General features: G+C 37.0%; 1 protein-coding gene across 5 annotated transcripts; it reads left to right on the top strand.

Moving 5' to 3' along the window:
- The first annotated feature begins 3257 nt into the window (after positions 1 to 3257).
- Positions 3258 to 18014, top strand: LOC120083389 (C2 and GRAM domain-containing protein At1g03370). Of its 5 annotated transcripts, none has more exons than XM_039039136.1 (11): positions 3258 to 3397; positions 3514 to 3588; positions 4099 to 4197; positions 4514 to 5755; positions 5832 to 6014; positions 6160 to 6449; positions 6547 to 6663; positions 6777 to 7039; positions 16457 to 16628; positions 16747 to 17019; positions 17157 to 18014. In XM_039039136.1, the coding sequence occupies exons 4-11, from the start codon at positions 4615 to 4617 to the stop codon at positions 17346 to 17348; spliced, it is 2631 nt and encodes an 876-aa protein (XP_038895064.1). In that variant the 5' UTR covers positions 3258 to 3397; positions 3514 to 3588; positions 4099 to 4197; positions 4514 to 4614; the 3' UTR covers positions 17349 to 18014. The 5 variants fall into 5 exon arrangements, with proteins under 5 accessions (XP_038895064.1, XP_038895063.1, XP_038895060.1 ...); XM_039039135.1 differs by having other exon boundaries at positions 4099 to 4204; XM_039039132.1 differs by having other exon boundaries at positions 3514 to 4204.
- The last annotated feature ends 609 nt before the right edge of the window (positions 18015 to 18623 follow it).

Here is an 18623-nt window from a genome sequence, read left to right as displayed (position 1 = left end):
CAACCCTAGGCCAGATCCATGGAAATCTATAAATAGAGTCCTACAATCCCCAATTGCAGGGTTCAAAAATTTTACACTCTGAGCCTAGAGAATTCTCCTAATTAGAAGACTCTTGAAGACTGAGCCAGTTGCTCAAGCAGACTTCAACACTCTACAGAGCCTAGAGAATTCTCCATTTCTTAAGTCAAGAGTACACATTTAATTGAGAGAGAATCAGATGATCAAATACTAGAAATCAAACCACATGCGCATCAAATCTACATCAACACAAGTTCAACTCAACATGTTTCTCCTAAAATTTTGTGCAAACAATGATCATTTAAAAATTGTGTGATGTTCATTAGTTAATTACACTATAATTCTAATATGAGAGTTGATATTGCTTGTCTATAGGAGATCGAAATTGCTAACAATAGTAAAGTATTATTAGTTAGATATTTCATGATCAAATTTAGCTTGAGATCTTTGGATGAAAAGTAGTAGCTTTATTTGCACATTGATTGTCAATACAACAATTTGTACTCATCTCCACAATATTATAGCTAGGAAGTGAAAGGGATGACAAGAAAGTTTTCATCCTACTTTTAATGGAGTGCTTTATTGAGAGAATGTTGCTCTATTTCACCATCCTTCTTCACTAAGGTTGTCTTTAGGCTGCCTTTCTGATAATAAGAAACAAAGTTATCACATAAACATAGGGAGTTGAAATTGTTGAGAATTAAAAAAAAAATGAATTACCAATTAAATATGATTATTATTTTAAAAGTTGAAACTATAATAATAAAGATAATAAATGGATAACTCTACCAGAAAAACACTTATCCTTGTTCCAAAAAAAATATATCTAAATAGCAAACTAAATATCATGATGCAAGAAAAAAAAAAAGAAAGTTAAAGAAAATAACAAAACATGAAAAAGAAACAAGATAAAGTATAAAAAGAAAGGAAAGATTGTTATAACAATAGGATAATATAAGATTTGAAAAGAAAAAAAAAAGATGGGTATGATTTTGAGATTTAAAATCGGGAGGGGGCAAATCTAATGTAGGATCTGTAAGAGGACAGTTGCAAATATAGACATTAAACCCAAAGTATTAGCACATATAATATAATGTAAAAAAAATTGCAAATATAACCAAATTTAAATAGTCTATCCGAGATAGATCATATTATTGGTAGGAGTCTATTAGTGATAGACTATATCACTGGTAAGAGCCTATCAATGATAGAAGTTTATCACTAATCGTTGATAGACTTGTCTATATTTACAATTTTTTTTAAGTGATGTTATACACTTGATTATTATTCATAAAAATGCTACAAATTGCAATTACTCATCCGTAAAAGTAGTAATTAAATCTTTAAATAGTAAGATCTAATTACATTGAAATTAAAAATGCCGTTTAAGGCATTTTCAGATAAACAAAAAGCAAGTACGTGCAGAGGACCGTTTTACTATAATTTCTAAAACAATCCCATTTATGGAACCTATAGTACAGTCAAACTTTCATTGAATTTTAGCATAGAACCAATTTGAAATGTTTGTTTAAGTGCTTAAAAAATAGTTTCTAATTATAAAAAAATGTCTTTAAACACTTAAATATTAATTATAAATAGACTATTAATATTTTGTTGTAAGTTTTTTTAAATTGAAGTTTATTATAATTAGGACAAATATCAGTTTATACTCTTAAACTTTAGTATTATATTAACTAAAACCATGAACTAATAATTGTATCAATCTAAACTATGAACTTTCATAAGTATATCAATTTATACACAATCCCATTTGAAAAATCCTGGTGTAAAACTTTATTTGGAAAAATGAACTAACAAAGAAATACACCATTGATACTATTCTTTTGAAGTTACAAATTTCCCATTTGGTGGATTGGATGAAGTGTTTAGAACTTGATGTGATTAGAGTAAAACATTTTTCACTACCAATGAGAGTAAAGAAAAAGCCAAAAAGCGCGCATATATATATATATTAACAATGAAAAAAAAAATCAAGCCTCTAATTTGATTAATTTAATTTATCATTAGTTCCATGATAAGAAGGTGAAAAATTATTTCAAATGGTAAAACTGTTGAAAATATTTACAATATATAACAAAATTTTAGAACTATCAATGATAGACGCTGATAGATTTCTATCAGTATCTATAAATATCACTGATAGATATTAATAGAAATTTATCAATGTCTATCAATATCACTGATAGATACTAATAGAAGTTTATCAGTGTCTATCAATATGTATTATTGATAGTTTTAAAATTTTGCTATATTTTATAAATATTTTGGTTTATTTTTCTATATTTAAAAACCATCTCTAAAAAGGTTGTGGGTTATTTGAATAAAACCTAGAAATATAACCATTTTTTTTTTAAAAAAAATAAAGTTGGTGGAGAGAAAGAAATGTGGGATTGTGGTGCAAATGACATCTAGTATGTAAAATATTTCCCAATTGAGAAGGAATCACAATGGCAACTGAATGTTACTAAATAAACCTATATAAAATCTATACACATCTCCCTTATTTGGTAGTAATATCAACCATGTTCATGGGCATTTATTCAACTTGAGATAGAGCCCACATTATTATTATTAAATATTAATAATAAAATAAATGAGCCATCACCAATTTGTTGCCTTCTTAATAGATAATTAATAAATTTAGGTTAAGTATGATTTTGCTATCTATAGTTTGATTTCATTTTATTTTAATCCTTATATTTTTAAATGTCTGAATTTAACTTCTTTATTTTCAAGTTTCAATACATCTTAAAAATAGTCACATGAGTTCATTTTTTTTTAATTTAAAAAAAATATGAAAAGTTTTTTTTTTTTATAAAATTAAGAATTTGGAAATGTTTGAGAGTGATTTTAAAATGATTAAAATCATTTTTTTCTTTTTCAAAATCACTACGAAAAATACTTTTAATGATTCAAAACTAATCTTGATTATGTGAAAATTATATTTAAAATCGTATAATTAAACATTAAATTAATTTTGAAGAATTAAAAACGTACTTTAGAGTGATTTTAAATATGACAAAAACGAATTTAACCATTTCAAAATCAGTCATAAACAAACATTCATATCTATTTTTTTACATGATTTTTTTTTTTATTATTTAACTAACATGGATGAGGAAAAACAAACTTCAAAATGACTAAAATTAAGAATTAATTTTAATAGAAACTGATATAAGATGACTAAAATTTATAGTTAGGAGATGAAAATGGAACTTAAAGCATTTAAGGATTAAAAGAAGAAAACGAAGGATTAAGAAGAGAATGAAGAAACGTCAAGGTTAGAAAAGAACCCTAATGAACCCCAAAGCGGGGGTTTGGCAATTGGCAATTGATAGAGAATTTGCAGAAGAAAAAGGTTAGTTTGGTTGAATTGTTTATGGATCGTCAATATAAATATGCGTAGAAATTCGAATATGATACAGAAAAGTCAAATCTTTTGAGCCTAATCTGCATGCGCCTTTCTTTTAAAAGGAAGAAAGAGAAACGAAGAAATGGAAAAAGAAGAAAAACTTGTATATCCGGATACGCGCATTTCCAATTTGCAAGGTCTTCCTCACTTCAAACTCTCCCAACTTCCAGCTCTTTTCCTCTCTTTTTGTCTCTATCTCTAGCTCTCTCTCAATAATCTTCTCTTTTCTTGTAGTTATTTTCATTGTTTTAACTGGATCATCACATTTCTTCATACCCCATTTCAATTTAATTGCATCAATTTTCAGTTTCGTTTCCATTTTTAAAATACCCACCTCGTCACGATTGTGTTTGGTCGCTTTCTGGGTATAAAATTGGATTTCTATGTGTTCTGGGTATAAGAATATGAAGCTTACTGTTCGTGTAATCGAGGCTCGGAATTTACCAGCAACCGATCTGAATGGTTTGAGTGATCCATACGTCCGGTTGCAGCTGGGTAAGCAGAGGTTCAGAACCAAGGTGGTTAAGAAGACCCTAAATCCAACTTGGGGTGAAGAGTTTAGTTTCCGGGTGGATGATCTTGATGAGGAACTAATTATCTCTGTTTTGGATGAAGATAAGTATTTCAATGATGATTTTGTTGGACAGGTTAAGATACCCATTTCCCGGGCTTTTAATTCTGATAATGGCTCGCTTGGAACTACTTGGCATTCTATTCAACCCAAAAACAAAAAGTCCAAGCAGAAGGTTTGTGGTATGTTGTGTTCTCCTTATAATAGTTTTCATGTATCTTCGTCATTTGGGATTACGTTTACAATTGTTCGTTTTCTTACTTCTGGTGAAAAAGGAAAAAGGGGTTTTGTTACAATTTCTTATTTATAAAGACTTTGAAGTGCAATGCATGATTTAAAGTTATTTTCATGATGTGTGATCCAATTTATGGTTGTGTTGCTGGAGTTTTGATGAAATTCTTCGTGATCAATGTTCATTTTCTTGTCATGAAATGTTGTTGGTTGCTGATAAGGAGTTAAGAATGTGAAGTTGTTTGTTCGAATGTTGGCAGGTGAAATTCTTCTTGCAATATGTTTTTCTCAAACCAATGCATTTGTAGACTTCAATTCCAATGGTCACGTGTCTTACCCAAAGACTTCTAGTGATGAAATAATGGGTTCACCACCAAGGTCTCATAATGGTAAATCTAGCTCTCCATCTCCAGTAAGGCAAAGAGAGAGTTCGCTGAAGGAACATAGATCTTCTCAACAGAAGACCTTTGCTGGTCGTATTGCTCAAATTTTTTATAAAAATGTAGATTCTTCTTCGTCCATTTCTTTTCGAGCTACTGAGTTGTCAGATATATCTGAAATCCCTCCGTCTGAAAATTTGGAAGTCAATTCAGAAGATCAATCCTCTATGGCCACGTTTGAAGAAGCAATAAAAGTATTGGAGTCCAAAGATCAAGAAACTGAAACCCCATCGAATTTTCCAGGAATAATGGTCGATCAATTGTATGCCATTGCACCCTCTGACCTCAATTCTCTACTCTTTTCATCAGATTCAAGTTTTCTACAATCTTTGGCTGACCTTCAGGGAACTACAGAACTGCAACTTGGAAAGTGGAAATTTGACAATGGTGGTGAAAGCTTAAATAGAACAGTATCATATCTTAAGGCTCCAACAAAACTAATCAAAGCTGTCAAAGCATTTGAGGAACAAACGTACCTAAAAGCTGATGGAAATGTTTATGCAGTTCTATCTATTGTAAGCACTCCAGATGTAATGTATGGGAACACATTCAAAGTAGAGATACTTTACTGCATAACACCAGGTCCTGAGCTTCCGTCAGAAGAGAAATCTTCACGACTGGTAATTTCATGGCGAATGAATTTTCTGCAGAGCACTATGATGAAAGGAATGATTGAGAATGGAGCCAGGCAAGGTATAAAGGACAATTTTGACCAGTATGCTAGTTTGTTATCTCAGACTGTTCCTCCAGTTGATCAAAAGACTATTGGATCAAATAAGGAACAGGCTTTGGCATCGTTGGAGGCACCGCCACCGCAGTCGACCTTTAAACTTGCTGTACAATATTTTGCTAATTGTACTGTTCTGTTCACTACTTTTATGGCTTTGTACGTGCTCGTACACATTTGGCTGGCCGCACCTAGCGCAATTCAGGGCCTTGAATTTGTAGGGCTTGACCTACCTGATTCAATAGGTGAATTCATTGTGTGTGGTGTCCTAGTTCTGCAGGGCGAACGTGTTTTGGGGCTGATTTCACGCTTCATGCGAGCCAGACTGCAAAACGGTAATTTCAGTATAATACATGCAGTCAGTTTGTTACTACAAGCTCTATCTGATTGCAGTGCCTCTCTTTATAACAGGGAGTGATCATGGAGTCAAAGCACAGGGAGATGGATGGTTGCTTACTGTTGCTCTGATTGAAGGGTGTAGTTTAGCAGCAGTTGATTCAAGTGGGTTATCTGACCCATATGTGGTGTTTACATGTAATGGGAAAACTAAAAACAGCTCAATCAAGTTCCAAAAATCTGATCCTCAGTGGAATGGTATTTTTCTTTTATGTTTGATACCTATTAGTTGTTACCTAGGTCTCCAAAAAGCATGAAAATCTATTTTTGATGTAGAAACTTAGTCTTAAATTTATACTTGATACAAACTAATGTTCTTACGGAGACCTTGTTTTTCTTTCAGAAATTTTTGAATTTGATGCAATGAATGAACCTCCTTCTGTGTTGGGTGTTGAAGTTTATGATTTTGATGGGCCTTTTGATGAGGCTACATCTTTGGGGTATGCTGAGATTAATTTCCTCAGGACCAGTATATCAGATTTGGCTGACATATGGGTACCCCTTCAGGGGAAGTTGGCTCAAACATGCCAATCAAAATTGCATTTGAGAATTTTCTTGGATAATACAAGAGGCAGCAATGTAAATATTGCTAAAGAGTATTTAAGTAAAATGGAAAAAGAGGTTGGGAAAAAGGTACATGGCCTAGAATCCTACTTTATAATTTAAGTTTTTGTCTGTATATCTCTCACTCCATTCATATACTAACAGCTTTAGTTAAAATGAATTGTAGATCAATCTGCGTTCTCCTCAGTCAAATTCAGCCTTTCAGAAACTATTTGGGCTTCCAGCTGAAGAATTTCTTATTAATGACTTTACCTGTCATTTGAAGCGAAAGATGCCGATTCAGGTGCTTTAGTGATTTTATAGTTAATTGAATTTCATGTTATTGCATACTTTTTTCATCCGGCAATTAAAATTATACATCATGATTTTCATCTAATTATTAGTTGCTGTGTCCAGGGGCGCATCTTTCTGTCAGCTAGAGTCATAGGTTTCCATGCAAATATATTTGGGCACAAGACCAAATTCTTTTTCTTGTGGGAAGACATTGAGGATATTCAAGTTGCTCCTCCTACTCTTTCATCAATGGCCAGTCCAATTATTGTTATAACTCTCCGAGCAGGTAGAGGCTTGGATGCAAGGAGTGGTGCAAAGACACTAGATGAGGAAGGCAGGCTGAAGTTCCATTTCCATTCCTTTGTATCGTTTGGTGTAGCACATAGGTAATTTCATACTCTCTTGCTAGTTCAGTGCATTTGATTTTTTACTCGTGATTTTTTTGTCTATTATTTTCTTTTGGTACTTGTATTTGCATAGCTGTTCCTCATTTTCTGGCTTCAAATGGGACTATTTGCTCTCTTCTTCTAGGAATACGTAATTGGATTCTTTTGCAGATTTTTTTCCGCCTTAGCTTATGGATCTTGGATGCGTTTGGAGCCTTGAGATCGCTTGTGGGGGCTTTTATTGGATGCACCTCTCATAGCTTGAGTTTGGTGGAGAATATAGGAGTTTATATTGAAATGAGGGGAAAACATTGTGGATTATTACTTCAAAGATCAATGTTCAAGTTGATGGGAAGTGTTTTGTTGCTCAAATATTTTCCTCTAGAGATCAAAAGCTTTGGACTTTGAGGGATGTCGTAGAATAATGATAATTTGGTAATTTTGGCTCTGAGTTTATTGACTTTAGTAGTTGTTAGTTTGTTATGTTAGATTATTCAATTTGTTTTAGTAGTCGTCCATTTGTTTGTTTAGTGGTTTAAGGATTGGTTGTTTTGCTTGGTTAATAATAATTGGTGAGGGAGTTTATAAGTATATGGGTATCTCTTGAACACTTGGATAATTGGATAAAGAATTTATTTAGTGTTAAAAATAAGGGTCTTTGTTGATAGTTTATAGCCTCGAGGGTATTTTAGTATTTTACTTTACTCTAGGTTTATTTCTTTTTATGTATTAGGGCTTGCTAGAGCCTATAAATATGGCTTCTCTTGTAACTCTCATTTTATGTTAAAATAATTAAAAGAGGCTCTCTATCGTAGTTTTTCTCCCTGTTCTAGGGTTTTCCACATAAATTTAGTGTTCTCTATTTTCTATCTTTTAATATGGTATCAGAGCGTGGTGATGAAACCCTAGCCGCCATCGGCGAAAACCAACCGGTGCAAGATAACCTTAGTCTTGCACCAGCCCCGCTTCTGCCACAGCTGTCGATGGGGCCTTCGACCACTACCGCTATTGCCGACACCGCCGCTGCTACTGCCGTCCAAGCTGCCGTCGATCGGTATCTACAGTCCTTGCATATCCATCCAGTTCTAGTGCTGCCGCAACCCTTAGATGGAAACCCTAGCACCGCCGCCCTTTTCACGATGCCGCTGGCGTTCCTCCCTTGTTATTGAGTGCCGTTGCTATCTATTCCTCCAACCTTGCTATCGGTAGCCAAAACATACACCTTGAAGCCGAGATTGGTGAGTCGTCTACCTACCACAGAGGTAAATCCCCTGTTGCGGCAACAAGTCCTTCGCAGTCGCCGGGAATCCACGATTCCTTTCCCTTCCAGCCACAAGCAACCTACCTGCAGCCGTCGGGTGTCTCAATCCTACTATGAAATGTGGATTGAGACTCCCACGAAGTGGACAAGACAAGAAGCAAGCACGATGACATCTAAAAGGGTGTCATCCATTAGGCCAAAGAAAAGGGCAAGAGAAGTAAAGTGCCATGATGCAATCGAGGAGGACAATGCATCATCCAACACACAAAGAAGAGTGAACAAACATGTCAGGTTGAACATCAACTAAGAAGACAAGCACCGGTATCATTGGTGGTGTTAGTGACAAGCTTCGTGGGGGCCTGACGGGGTCTCGGGCCATGACCTTGAAAGTCAAGGTCTCGTTGTGAGTTTGGGCGAGTGGCTCTAGAGTTAGATGCGTATTGAGGAAATATGCAAGCACGTCGAATTTCATGTTAATCAGAGTTCAAACGAAAGCTCTATGCTGGCAAGTGACCGTTTGCCATAATCCATATGCATGAGTGGCAAATAAGAAAATGTTCAGAATTCACTATAGTGGAGAGGCATGGTGTTGGCTCTCCACCACCCCTGGTCCTTGGTGCCTAAGTGAGCTACCACATGACACACGAGTGTGTCATGGTGTGGGCGAGTGTCACGGGATGAGTGTTTGGACGACTTCCTATGAGGAGGATTAACTCAAGGATAGTGTCGGGTAGCACGGGTGTGCCGACATTGCACCTTCTCGGGAAGAGTGGAGGTTGGTATATATGCTTGAGTTTCGGCACGGTATCCTCAAACGACACGGTATGGTCGCAAGTGTCGTCATGCCTTGATGATGTTCGTATTGATGGTTGTCCCGTGGGTTCCGGTAGATGTGAATGACCTGAGAGTTGGTTCTCGATAGACGTGTCCATAGGCAAAATGAAGTTTTATGTCATTCTAAGGTTTCAGATGGCATCGTTGAATACCGGTGGGCACCCGGTGAGCGTTGGAAAGTTAGTCTCCACTTGGCTAGAGGCAAGACTCATCTCGGTTGGCAGGATGCTTATAGTGAGTTAGATAAAGTAGTACTGACCCTATGATGGGCCAGGACTCGTGCTGGTAAGGTCCCGACTCGATATGAGGAATGGGATGACTGAGTGGTCGAGAACTAAGGTGAAGGAGAGAAGCTGGAATGTACGAAGGGGCGATGTACATTGTTGAGTTAAGCTAAGTTGTAAGCGTCAAGTTGAGAACATATGATGAAGACAGTCACTGGCAAGCGAAAGAATGCTCACAGGTACGACTAGTTGTTCGGATGTTCGATGCGAATCGTGAGACAAATATTACGTAAGCTCGGCTGAGGATGAAAGAAGGGCCTGAAGGTCCGACAGAGTAAGATAACTTGAGAAAAGAATGTATTGGCTAGGATTAGCCTCTAGGCTGGCCATGTTCGAGGAAAAGATCATGGCTCTGCATGGTTGAAGAAGTATATGACCATGACACCGGGCCTTCCTCATCATGCGTCACCTAGTTATAAACATCAAGGTTTGATTGGTTTATCTCTGGTAATGGTTCAACAATAGTTGGCTAATTTTCAGGCAAGTTTTCAGCAACAAATTGTTGTTTTTGGGGCAGGCATAGGTGCTTCTACAAACTTAAATTTCAGTACAGTGAATTCTGACATTCCTTCCAGTTTATCGATGTATCCAGAGAATTCAGTAACCTCTTTCCCTGCTTTAACTACTACAAACTATTTGTCTGGATCTATGGGAAATTCTTCAGGGTTAATTGCAGGAGAAAAGTTGACTGGTTAGAATTATCTCTTTGTCTCAGTCCATTAAAATGACTCTTGAGGGACGTCACAAATTTGGGTATCTAATTGGTGAGATACCAAATCCTAGGCCAGGGGATCCTCAGGAGCGCATTTGGAAAGGAGAAGGCTCCCTGCTTCGATCATTGCTGATTAATAGTATGGAACCTCAGATAGGGAAATCATTGTTGTATGCTGCGACTGCTCGAGATATCTAGGATGCAGCTTAGAAATTATATTCTAAGAGACAGAATGCGTCTCATCTTTACACTCTGCGTAAACAGGCTCACGAGTACAAACAAGGGACGATGGATGTCACTTCATACTTTAACAAATTGTCCCTAATCTGGCAGGAGATGGACCTATGTCGTGAAATTATTTGGGATTGTCCTTGAGGAAGTTGATTGTATTTATGATTCCTAGCTGGTTTTAGCTCCAAGTTCGATATAGTGCGAGGTCGTATACTAGGACAGAGGCCTATACATTCTCTTATGTGCTCTAGGGTTCGTCTAAAGGAAGACAAAGTCTATGCTATGAACATCACGACTATATCTGCTGCTTTCAATGTGAAATTATCTGGTTCTGATAGTGACAAGCAAAATGGGAAATAGATCCTGGTGTGTGAACATTGTTAGAAATCCTGTCATACGAAAAATTACTATTGGAAGTTACATGGTAGACCATCAAATGGTAGAAGACGTCCTCCAAATGATAAGCTCAATCTTGGTTGGGCTCCTATGAGTGAATCTGTGAGTGCCTCTTAGTCACAATCTCAGGTGAATTGCCAAAGTGACCCTGGTGTCTCTTCTCTTGGGGACGTTGCTTAATCAGGTACCTCTCAATCCTTAAGTCTCTTCAGCATAAATGGTAAGAAACCATGGATACTTGATTCAGGGGCTACAGATCATTTGATTAGATCTTCTTATAATTTTCTATCATATCTTCCGAGTGCTGGTAATGAAAAGATTCGGATTGTAGATGGGTCCTTTGCTCCTATTCCGGGCAAGGGTCATATTTCTCCTTTTGATGGTTTAACTTTACATAATGTGCTGCATGTACCCAGAATATCTTACAATTTACTATCTATTAGTAAGATAACTAGAGATCTGAATTGTCGAGTTGCCTTCTCATCAGATAATGTTTTCTTTCAAGACTTGAGCTCGGGGAAGATGATTCACACTGCCCGGTACAATAGGGGACTCTATTTCCTTGATGATGATTCCTCCTTTAGAAACTGTTATAGGACTAGTTTGTTGTCTTCTTATTTTTCAACTTGAGAAAAAGATTGTATGTTGTGGCATTTTCGCCTTGATCATCCAAATTTTCAATATATGAAATATTTATTTCCTCATTTATTCAATAAAGTTGATGTCTCTTTGTCTTTTGATGTGAGCATTCGTGCAAAACAGCATAGGGTCACCTTTCCGTCTCAACCTTATAAACCTTCTCAACCCTTCACCCTTATTCATAATGATGTTCGGGGTCCCTCAAGTATTACCACCTCGTCGGAGAAACGTTGGTTTGTGACCTTTATTGATGATCATACCCGTCTTACATGGATTTTTCTCCTCACTGATAAATTTGAGGTTTCATCGATATTTCAACAATTTTACACTACTGTTGAGACTCAGTTCAACACCAAAATTGCTATTTTTTGTAGTGATAATAGTCGTGAGTTCCTTAATCATACCCTTAGTGATTTTCTGTCCTCTAAAGGAATTGTCTACCAAAGCTCGTGTCATCTAGAAAAAGGCCCTATTAGTTAAGCTCTTTCGTAAAAGCACCATTGGGCGGTGGTTGCTCTCTTTTTCTCTTTCACCTCGAACAAAAAATCGATCTCGCCATCAGCTCGACTAAGAGTTCCGAATCGAAAAAGTCAACTGAACGTCGACTTGATGATGCAAATTCGAGGGGAACCGAGTGCCGAAAAAAACTGGTTTAGGTAAATATCTAATGCGAAAATCTGACCTGATGCAACGACTGGAGTCTTTCTTAGTGCAATACTTTCAACTACCCTTAAAGCGGCTTTTCTGGTAGCTAATTGAAGATTGAGACAATCTGAGCATCTGGCGAATCCAATCCGTACAACCGGTAGTTGACAAGAGACCTTATTTTCCGAAGGTAGCTGAAATCTGCCTTTTTTCCAAAAGTCGATAGTTGCTTTTACAGAACTCTGAGAGTCACATCTGCCACCTTGCTGGCCCATGAAGGCTGGCTTTTCAAAGAGATACTTCAGCGGGTCCATCCTTGCAATCAGGCCCTATAGCTTAAGGTGGATCGGATCCTACATACTTGTCACACAGACAGACGCAAAATTGGAAAACAAATCATCAACTTCAACTGCTTCATGCCCCGGATCACGGGTATTCTTATTGTAGTTATAGACCCCTACGCTTGGCAAAGCACTACGGCAATGGCGCTAAACCTGCACTCTCATTCATCTCCTGTGAACGAAGTGGATTTTTTTCAACAGAATGGGGTGGCTGAAAGGAAAAATCGTCACCTCCTCGAGGTTGCACGGTCTCTCATGCTATGTCTACTTCATTTTTATCTTACTTATGGGAGGATGCAGTTCTGACTGCAACTCATATTAATATTCGAATGTCTTCCTGTGTCCTCCAACTCCAAACCTCCATTGAATGCCTCAAGGAGTCATACCCTACCACGCAGCTTATTCTTGATGTCCCTCTCTGAGTTTTTGGGTGCACTGCCTTTGTCCATAGTCATGGCCCTAACCAAACTAAATTTTTACCCCTTGTGCTCAAAAACGTTTCTTTGTTGGGTATCCCCTTCACCAGCGAGGTTATAAATGTTTCTACCCTTCTTCCCAAAAATACTTCATCTCTATGATTGTAACGTTCCTTGAGGATCAACCTTTCTTCCCTATTAGTCATCTTCAGGGAGAGAGTACTAGTGAAGAGACTAATTGGTCCACATCTTCAGTCCCATCTTCAGTCCCTACTGACCTTCTTGAACTCCTTTCTGAACCCATCCTAAGTGTCCACACTGTTCTACCCATTAAACAAGTCCCTTGGATAACTTATTACAGGAAGAATCTCAGAAAGGAAATGGTGTCCCTTACTGCTCCGTTGGCTTCGGTCCATGAATCTAAACCAACACAAGCTCAAGGTACTATTGGCCCTGATAATACTAACTTGTGTGTTGAGGATGATATTGTTGATTTGGCTGAGAATGACAAGGTTGATATGTTAGTTCCAGAGAATATTAAGGTTGCAAGCAGTGATGAGACTTCGACAGAAATACAAGAGGGTGAGACTCTTCCTTAGGCTGAAAAATATAATCAAAATCCTATTACAGATGAGGATTCAGACAAACCAGGAGATTATGATCTCTCTCTTGACATGTCCATTGCATTGAGAAAGGGCACCAGATCCTACACCAAGTACACCATATATAGTTTTATGTTTTATAATAATCTGTCTTCTGAGTTTAGGGCGTTCATTGCTAGCCTTGATACAACAATAATACCGAAAAACATACATATGGCTATGGAAATTCCTGAGTGGATGACTACCGTCATGGAAGAAATGAGAGCTCTTGAAAAGATAATACGTGGGACCTTGTAGCTCTTCTTAAAAGGCATAAAACAGTTGGGTGCAAGTGGATGTTCACTCTGAAGTATAAATCAGATGGAACTTTAGATAGGTACAAGGTCACACTTGTAGCAAAAGGGTTTACTCAAATTTATAGGATAGATTATTCTGAGACTTTCTCTCCTGTAGCGAAGTTAAACACGGTTTGGGTCCTTCTTTCTGTTGCAGTTAATAAAGACTGGCCTCTCCATCAACTTGATGTAAAAAATGCATTTTTGAATGGTGAATTAGAAGAAGAGGTTTATATGAGCCTCCTTCCCCCAGGTTTTGAAGCTCAGTTTGATCATCGGGTTTGTAAACTTAGGAAGTCTTTGTATGGTTTGAAAGAGTCCCCGAGAGCGTGGTTCGACAGGTTTACTAACTTTGTTAAGCCCCAAGGTTTCACTCAGGGACACTCTGATCACACGTTGTTTATAAAAAGGTCAGTATCTGGGAAAATTATTGTTCTAATTGTGTATATAGATGATATTGTCTTGTCAAGAGATGATACTGTTGAGATCAACAGACTAAAAAAGAAAACCGCTGACAAGTTTGAGATCAAAGATCTAGAGGATCTAAAGTATTTCCTTGGAATAGAGGTGGCAAGATCAAGGGAAGGGATCTCTGTCTCACAACGGAAATACACTCTTGACTTGTTAAAAGAAACAGGTATGACCAGATGTAGACTTGCTGACACTCCTATTGAATTCAATGCGAAACTGGGAAATTATATTGACAAAGTTCCTGTTGATAAAGAGAGGTATCAGCGTCTAGTAGGAAAACTGATTTACTTGTCTCACACTAAACCAGATATTTCCTATGCTGTCAGTGTTAGTCAGTTTATGCAGGCACCATACGAAGAACATATGGAAGTTGTGAATCGGATTCTGAGATATTTGAAAAGTTCTCTAGGTAAAGTTCTGATGTTCGGGAAAACTGACAGGAAATTCATTGAGGCTTATACCGATTCTGATTGGTCAGGATCAGTTATTGACAAAAAGTCTTTGTGTGAGGTAACCTAGTTACTTGGAGTAGTAAGAGAAGCAAAGTGTTGTTGCTAGAAGAAGTGCTGAAGCTGAATACAAAGCTATGAGTTCGAGAATCTGTGAAGAAATCTGGTTGAAGAAAGTTCTGCCTGATCTTCACTAAAATTGTGTTTTACCTATGAACCTTTATTGTGATAATAAAGTGGCTATAAGCATAGCCAATAATCCTGTACAACATGATAGAATGGAACATGTGGAGATTTATAGACACTTTATAAAAGAGAAACTAGACAATGGCAGTATCTGTATTCCGTATATTCCATCTAGTTAACAAGTTGCTGATGTTCTCACCAAAGCATTACTCAGACAACGTTTTGACTCATGTGTTAGCAAGTTGGGTCTGATTAACATCTATGCCCCAACTTGAGGGGGTGTGTTAGAAATAAGGGGCTTTGTTGATAGTTTATAACCCCGAGGGTATTTTAGTATTTTACTTCACCCAGGTTTATTTCCTTTTTTGTATTAGGGCTTGCTAGAGCCTATAAATATGACTTCTCTTGTAACTTTCATTTTATATTAAAATAATTAAAAGAGACTCTCTATCGTGGTTTTTTATCCTTGTTCTAGGGGTTTCCACGTTAACTTAGTGTTATCTATTTCCTATCTTTTAACCTTTAGTAATATTGAGATTTAGATGCTTAGTTACTAGATTGTATCAATTTGGTCTCTGAGAATGTTCTAAAATCAACCTCCAACCGCATATTCTCTTGTTTAAGCTTCATAACCCGTATGCTTATATTTCAAAGGATGGTCGGCTTACTTTGTCTAGTTCAGAAATCCTTAAAGAGGTAGAAATAGGTGCGGATCAAACTAGAGTAAGACAGCCACCTTCTGAAAGATTGACATTTTTTTTAGTTTTCTAGGGTTACCTGAGCATTCCCATATAGGTTAGAGGCCACTATCCATCACTTTACTGGAGTTTGGTTGCCTGATTTTCTCTCTCCTGCTAGCTAATGTTGGATCCAGTATCACAGACCACAGTTTTCTGCTAGTTAATTTTCTCCCTGAAGCCAGCTCAAGCATCTGAAGGATATCGAAGAGGTTTCCAGCTCGTGTGTGCTATAAGAATATAAAATAGTCGTCTACACCGTTTCTGCCAATTTGGAAACCTGGTAAACATTTAGCCATCGTCCCATGCTTCAAATAGGCTTGAGATGTGAGCTAGCTAGAATGAAAAAAGTGAAGAGTGGATCACTTGCCTTGGCCCTGGATGTTATTCTAACTTCAATTTTTCTTTATGATGATCAAAGCTAACCTTAGCGTTCCTACATATGCAGCTCTTCGTCTGAGAAATTCACTTTTCTTTTATTTTCTTTCTTCCATAGAATCTCATGATGGAGAATCCCATTACATTATCACAGGCTTCACCAAATCTATTTTAACAACCACTGCTCCATTTTGCTTAGTTTATAATCAACTATCTGGTTAACCATTAGAATTGAGCCCAGAAGTTGTATATTCCTCATGAAGACAAACTGATTATGGCAAATGATGAAAGAAATTGTGCCTAATTTGCTCTCAAGTATTTTCACATCCTAGATAAGACTGATAGGGTCTTCCCACAAGTGAATATTCGTATTGTTTACGACCTTAAATTTTAGGGAAGCATTCTTCGTATTCTTGCATTTAAAAAAAAAAAAGTTCCAATAACTTCTACTACTGATTCCTTTGCTAAAAAAAAAAAATTAATTCTGAAATTATTTATAGGACTATCATGGCTCTATGGAAGGCTAGATCTTTGAGTCCGGAGCAAAAAGTGCGAATAGTTGAAGAAGAATCTGAAGCTAAATGCTGCTTACAAACTGAAGAGAGCGGATCATTTTTGGGTCCCAGTGAAGTCAGTATGACTGAGGTTCTCTCATCCACTCTTTCTGTTCCTGTAAGCTCTCTTTCCACACTCTCTGTTAATTATGTGCACATGAACTTGCGAGTTGCTTATTGTTAATCGTTATTTTATTATGAATTTTATGTTACATTATTTCTGCTGGTGCTTCCAGACCAACTTTGCTATGGAGCTATTCAATGGGGCTGAGTTAGAGCGCAAAGTTATGGAGAAAGCTGGTTGTCTTAATTATTCATTTACTCCATGGGAATCAGAGAAGGAGAATGTTTATGAAAGGCAAATATATTATATCTTTGACAAGCGTATCTCCCACTACAGAGTGGAAGTGACAAGTACACAACAAAGACACTCACTTCCCAATAAAAATGGTTGGCTCGTTGAAGAGGTCTTGACACTTCATGGAGTTCCCCTTGGCGACTATTTCAATGTATGAATATTGAGCAATTATGTTTTTACTTGACTTAAATGTAGTCTCAATACACAGGTCCGAGGGATCTTGCCTTGCCTGTCTGGTTGAAAAGCTTTTGCGCTCATTGATTAGTTTAAATGCTTCTTCCCTTGCAGGTTCACCTTAGATATCAAATTGAGGATCTACCTTCTAAGTTGAAGGGATGTAGCGTAGTAGTATCCTTTGGAATGGCCTGGCAGAAAAGCACCAAGCATCAGAAAAGGATGACAAAGAACATCCTAAAAAATCTACAAGATCGTTTGAAAGTGACTTTTGGACTCGTTGAGAATGAATCTGCAACAAGATAGTGCTGGATGTAATGTATTGCTATCTATACATGTACGATTTATACATGCGTAGGGGAGCTGGTGCGTCGATGACGGGTTTGATATTCTGCTATTTTCCGCAAACATCTAGCTGATTCAAGCTTGATTGGCAAACGCGACTGTATCATTGTCTTGTTTTGTATTGAAAGCTATAATTTGCTTGCCTCCATACTTTTGCTTGTTCAGAAGGGTGGAAAAATGATTGAACAGAGTTTGAGGTGAAAGCTTAAAGTTTGATGGAATGGAGCTTGATTTGACCTTTGGAAACCTGGTTTTCGATCTCGATAAGCTTGAAGTGAAGTTGGTGCTACGTCTGCATAGAGTTGCTTCCTTGAAATTCAGAAGCCGCTCTCCATGGGAGAATTAGATAGGTAATTCAGATGAATTAATAGTCCAGTCATGGGCAAAGTCACATTCTTTGTTCAGTATAGTTTATACTCATAGGAGGTTCATTAGTTTATATGTATAGGTCGTTTGTAAATTCATTGCTAGGCAGGACCTACTAGCAGATGTCCAAATCATCATGTAGAAAAGTCTCGCGTTCATTTGACGGTGCGTGACTCGTGAGACAGAATGCTGGTCCGATTTGTATAAACTAAACTATGTGACCTAACCATATAATATTAGTTCCATTTTTTGATTCATAAACACCGAGTCATTTCAAGGGATGAGGATTGAGTGATTTTTGCTGCTTTGTTTTGATTGCTGGCATGTTTATTCTCTGGTGTATCAGCAAATCTGTGTCCATTTAGGCTTGTGTTTACGCGTAAAGAAAACCAATTGTAATGGACTCGATAGTTAAGCGAATGAGATTGTTTTGATGGTTTCTAACAAACAAGTGTTGTTTATTTCCATTTAGAATTGTAATGAAATATAGATGATTTTTAAAATGCATTTTTGGCTTTTATATTTGTAGTTAATTAAAATGTAGTAATTGAAGAATATGTTAGAATTAAAATGTCATTGTTCATTTTTATTTATTTAAATTTGGACAAAACATACTTTGGTTTCTAAGGTTTGAAGTTGGTGTGATAGGTCCTAAGGTTTCAAATGTTACATTTTAGTTCCTAAGATTTAAAAAATGGTTCTAAATGGTCCACAAATTAATTTGAATGTTAGTTAAAAATTGATGTACCATGTTAAGTTGGTTTCTTTTGAGGCCGTTTCGATGGGGTCGGCTTCTTCCGAGGGTTGCCGTTTCGCCTATTCGTTCCAACGGTGTGCAGCAGAGGACGGTTTTGTTTGTCTTCGTTTCAG

Source organism: Benincasa hispida, chromosome 8 (genome assembly GCF_009727055.1).
Source record: "Benincasa hispida cultivar B227 chromosome 8, ASM972705v1, whole genome shotgun sequence".
Lineage (NCBI taxonomy): Eukaryota > Viridiplantae > Streptophyta > Magnoliopsida > Cucurbitales > Cucurbitaceae > Benincasa > Benincasa hispida.
Note: the sequence above shows the minus strand (reverse complement) of the source record. Positions and strands in the feature narration are given on the sequence as shown.

What these genes read in the sequence shown, in the direction of transcription:
- LOC120083389 (XM_039039132.1), top strand. Translation starts at nt 3,835, where the DNA reads ATGTGTTCTGGGTATAAGAATATGAAGCTTACTGTTCGTGTAATCGAG. An exon ending in ATCTGATCCTCAGTGGAATG is followed by an intron (nt 6,015 to 6,159) that starts GTATTTTTCTTT and finishes TTTTTCTTTCAG; the next exon opens with AAATTTTTGAATTTGATGCA. An exon ending in AAAAAGAGGTTGGGAAAAAG is followed by an intron (nt 6,450 to 6,546) that starts GTACATGGCCTA and finishes AATGAATTGTAG; the next exon opens with ATCAATCTGCGTTCTCCTCA.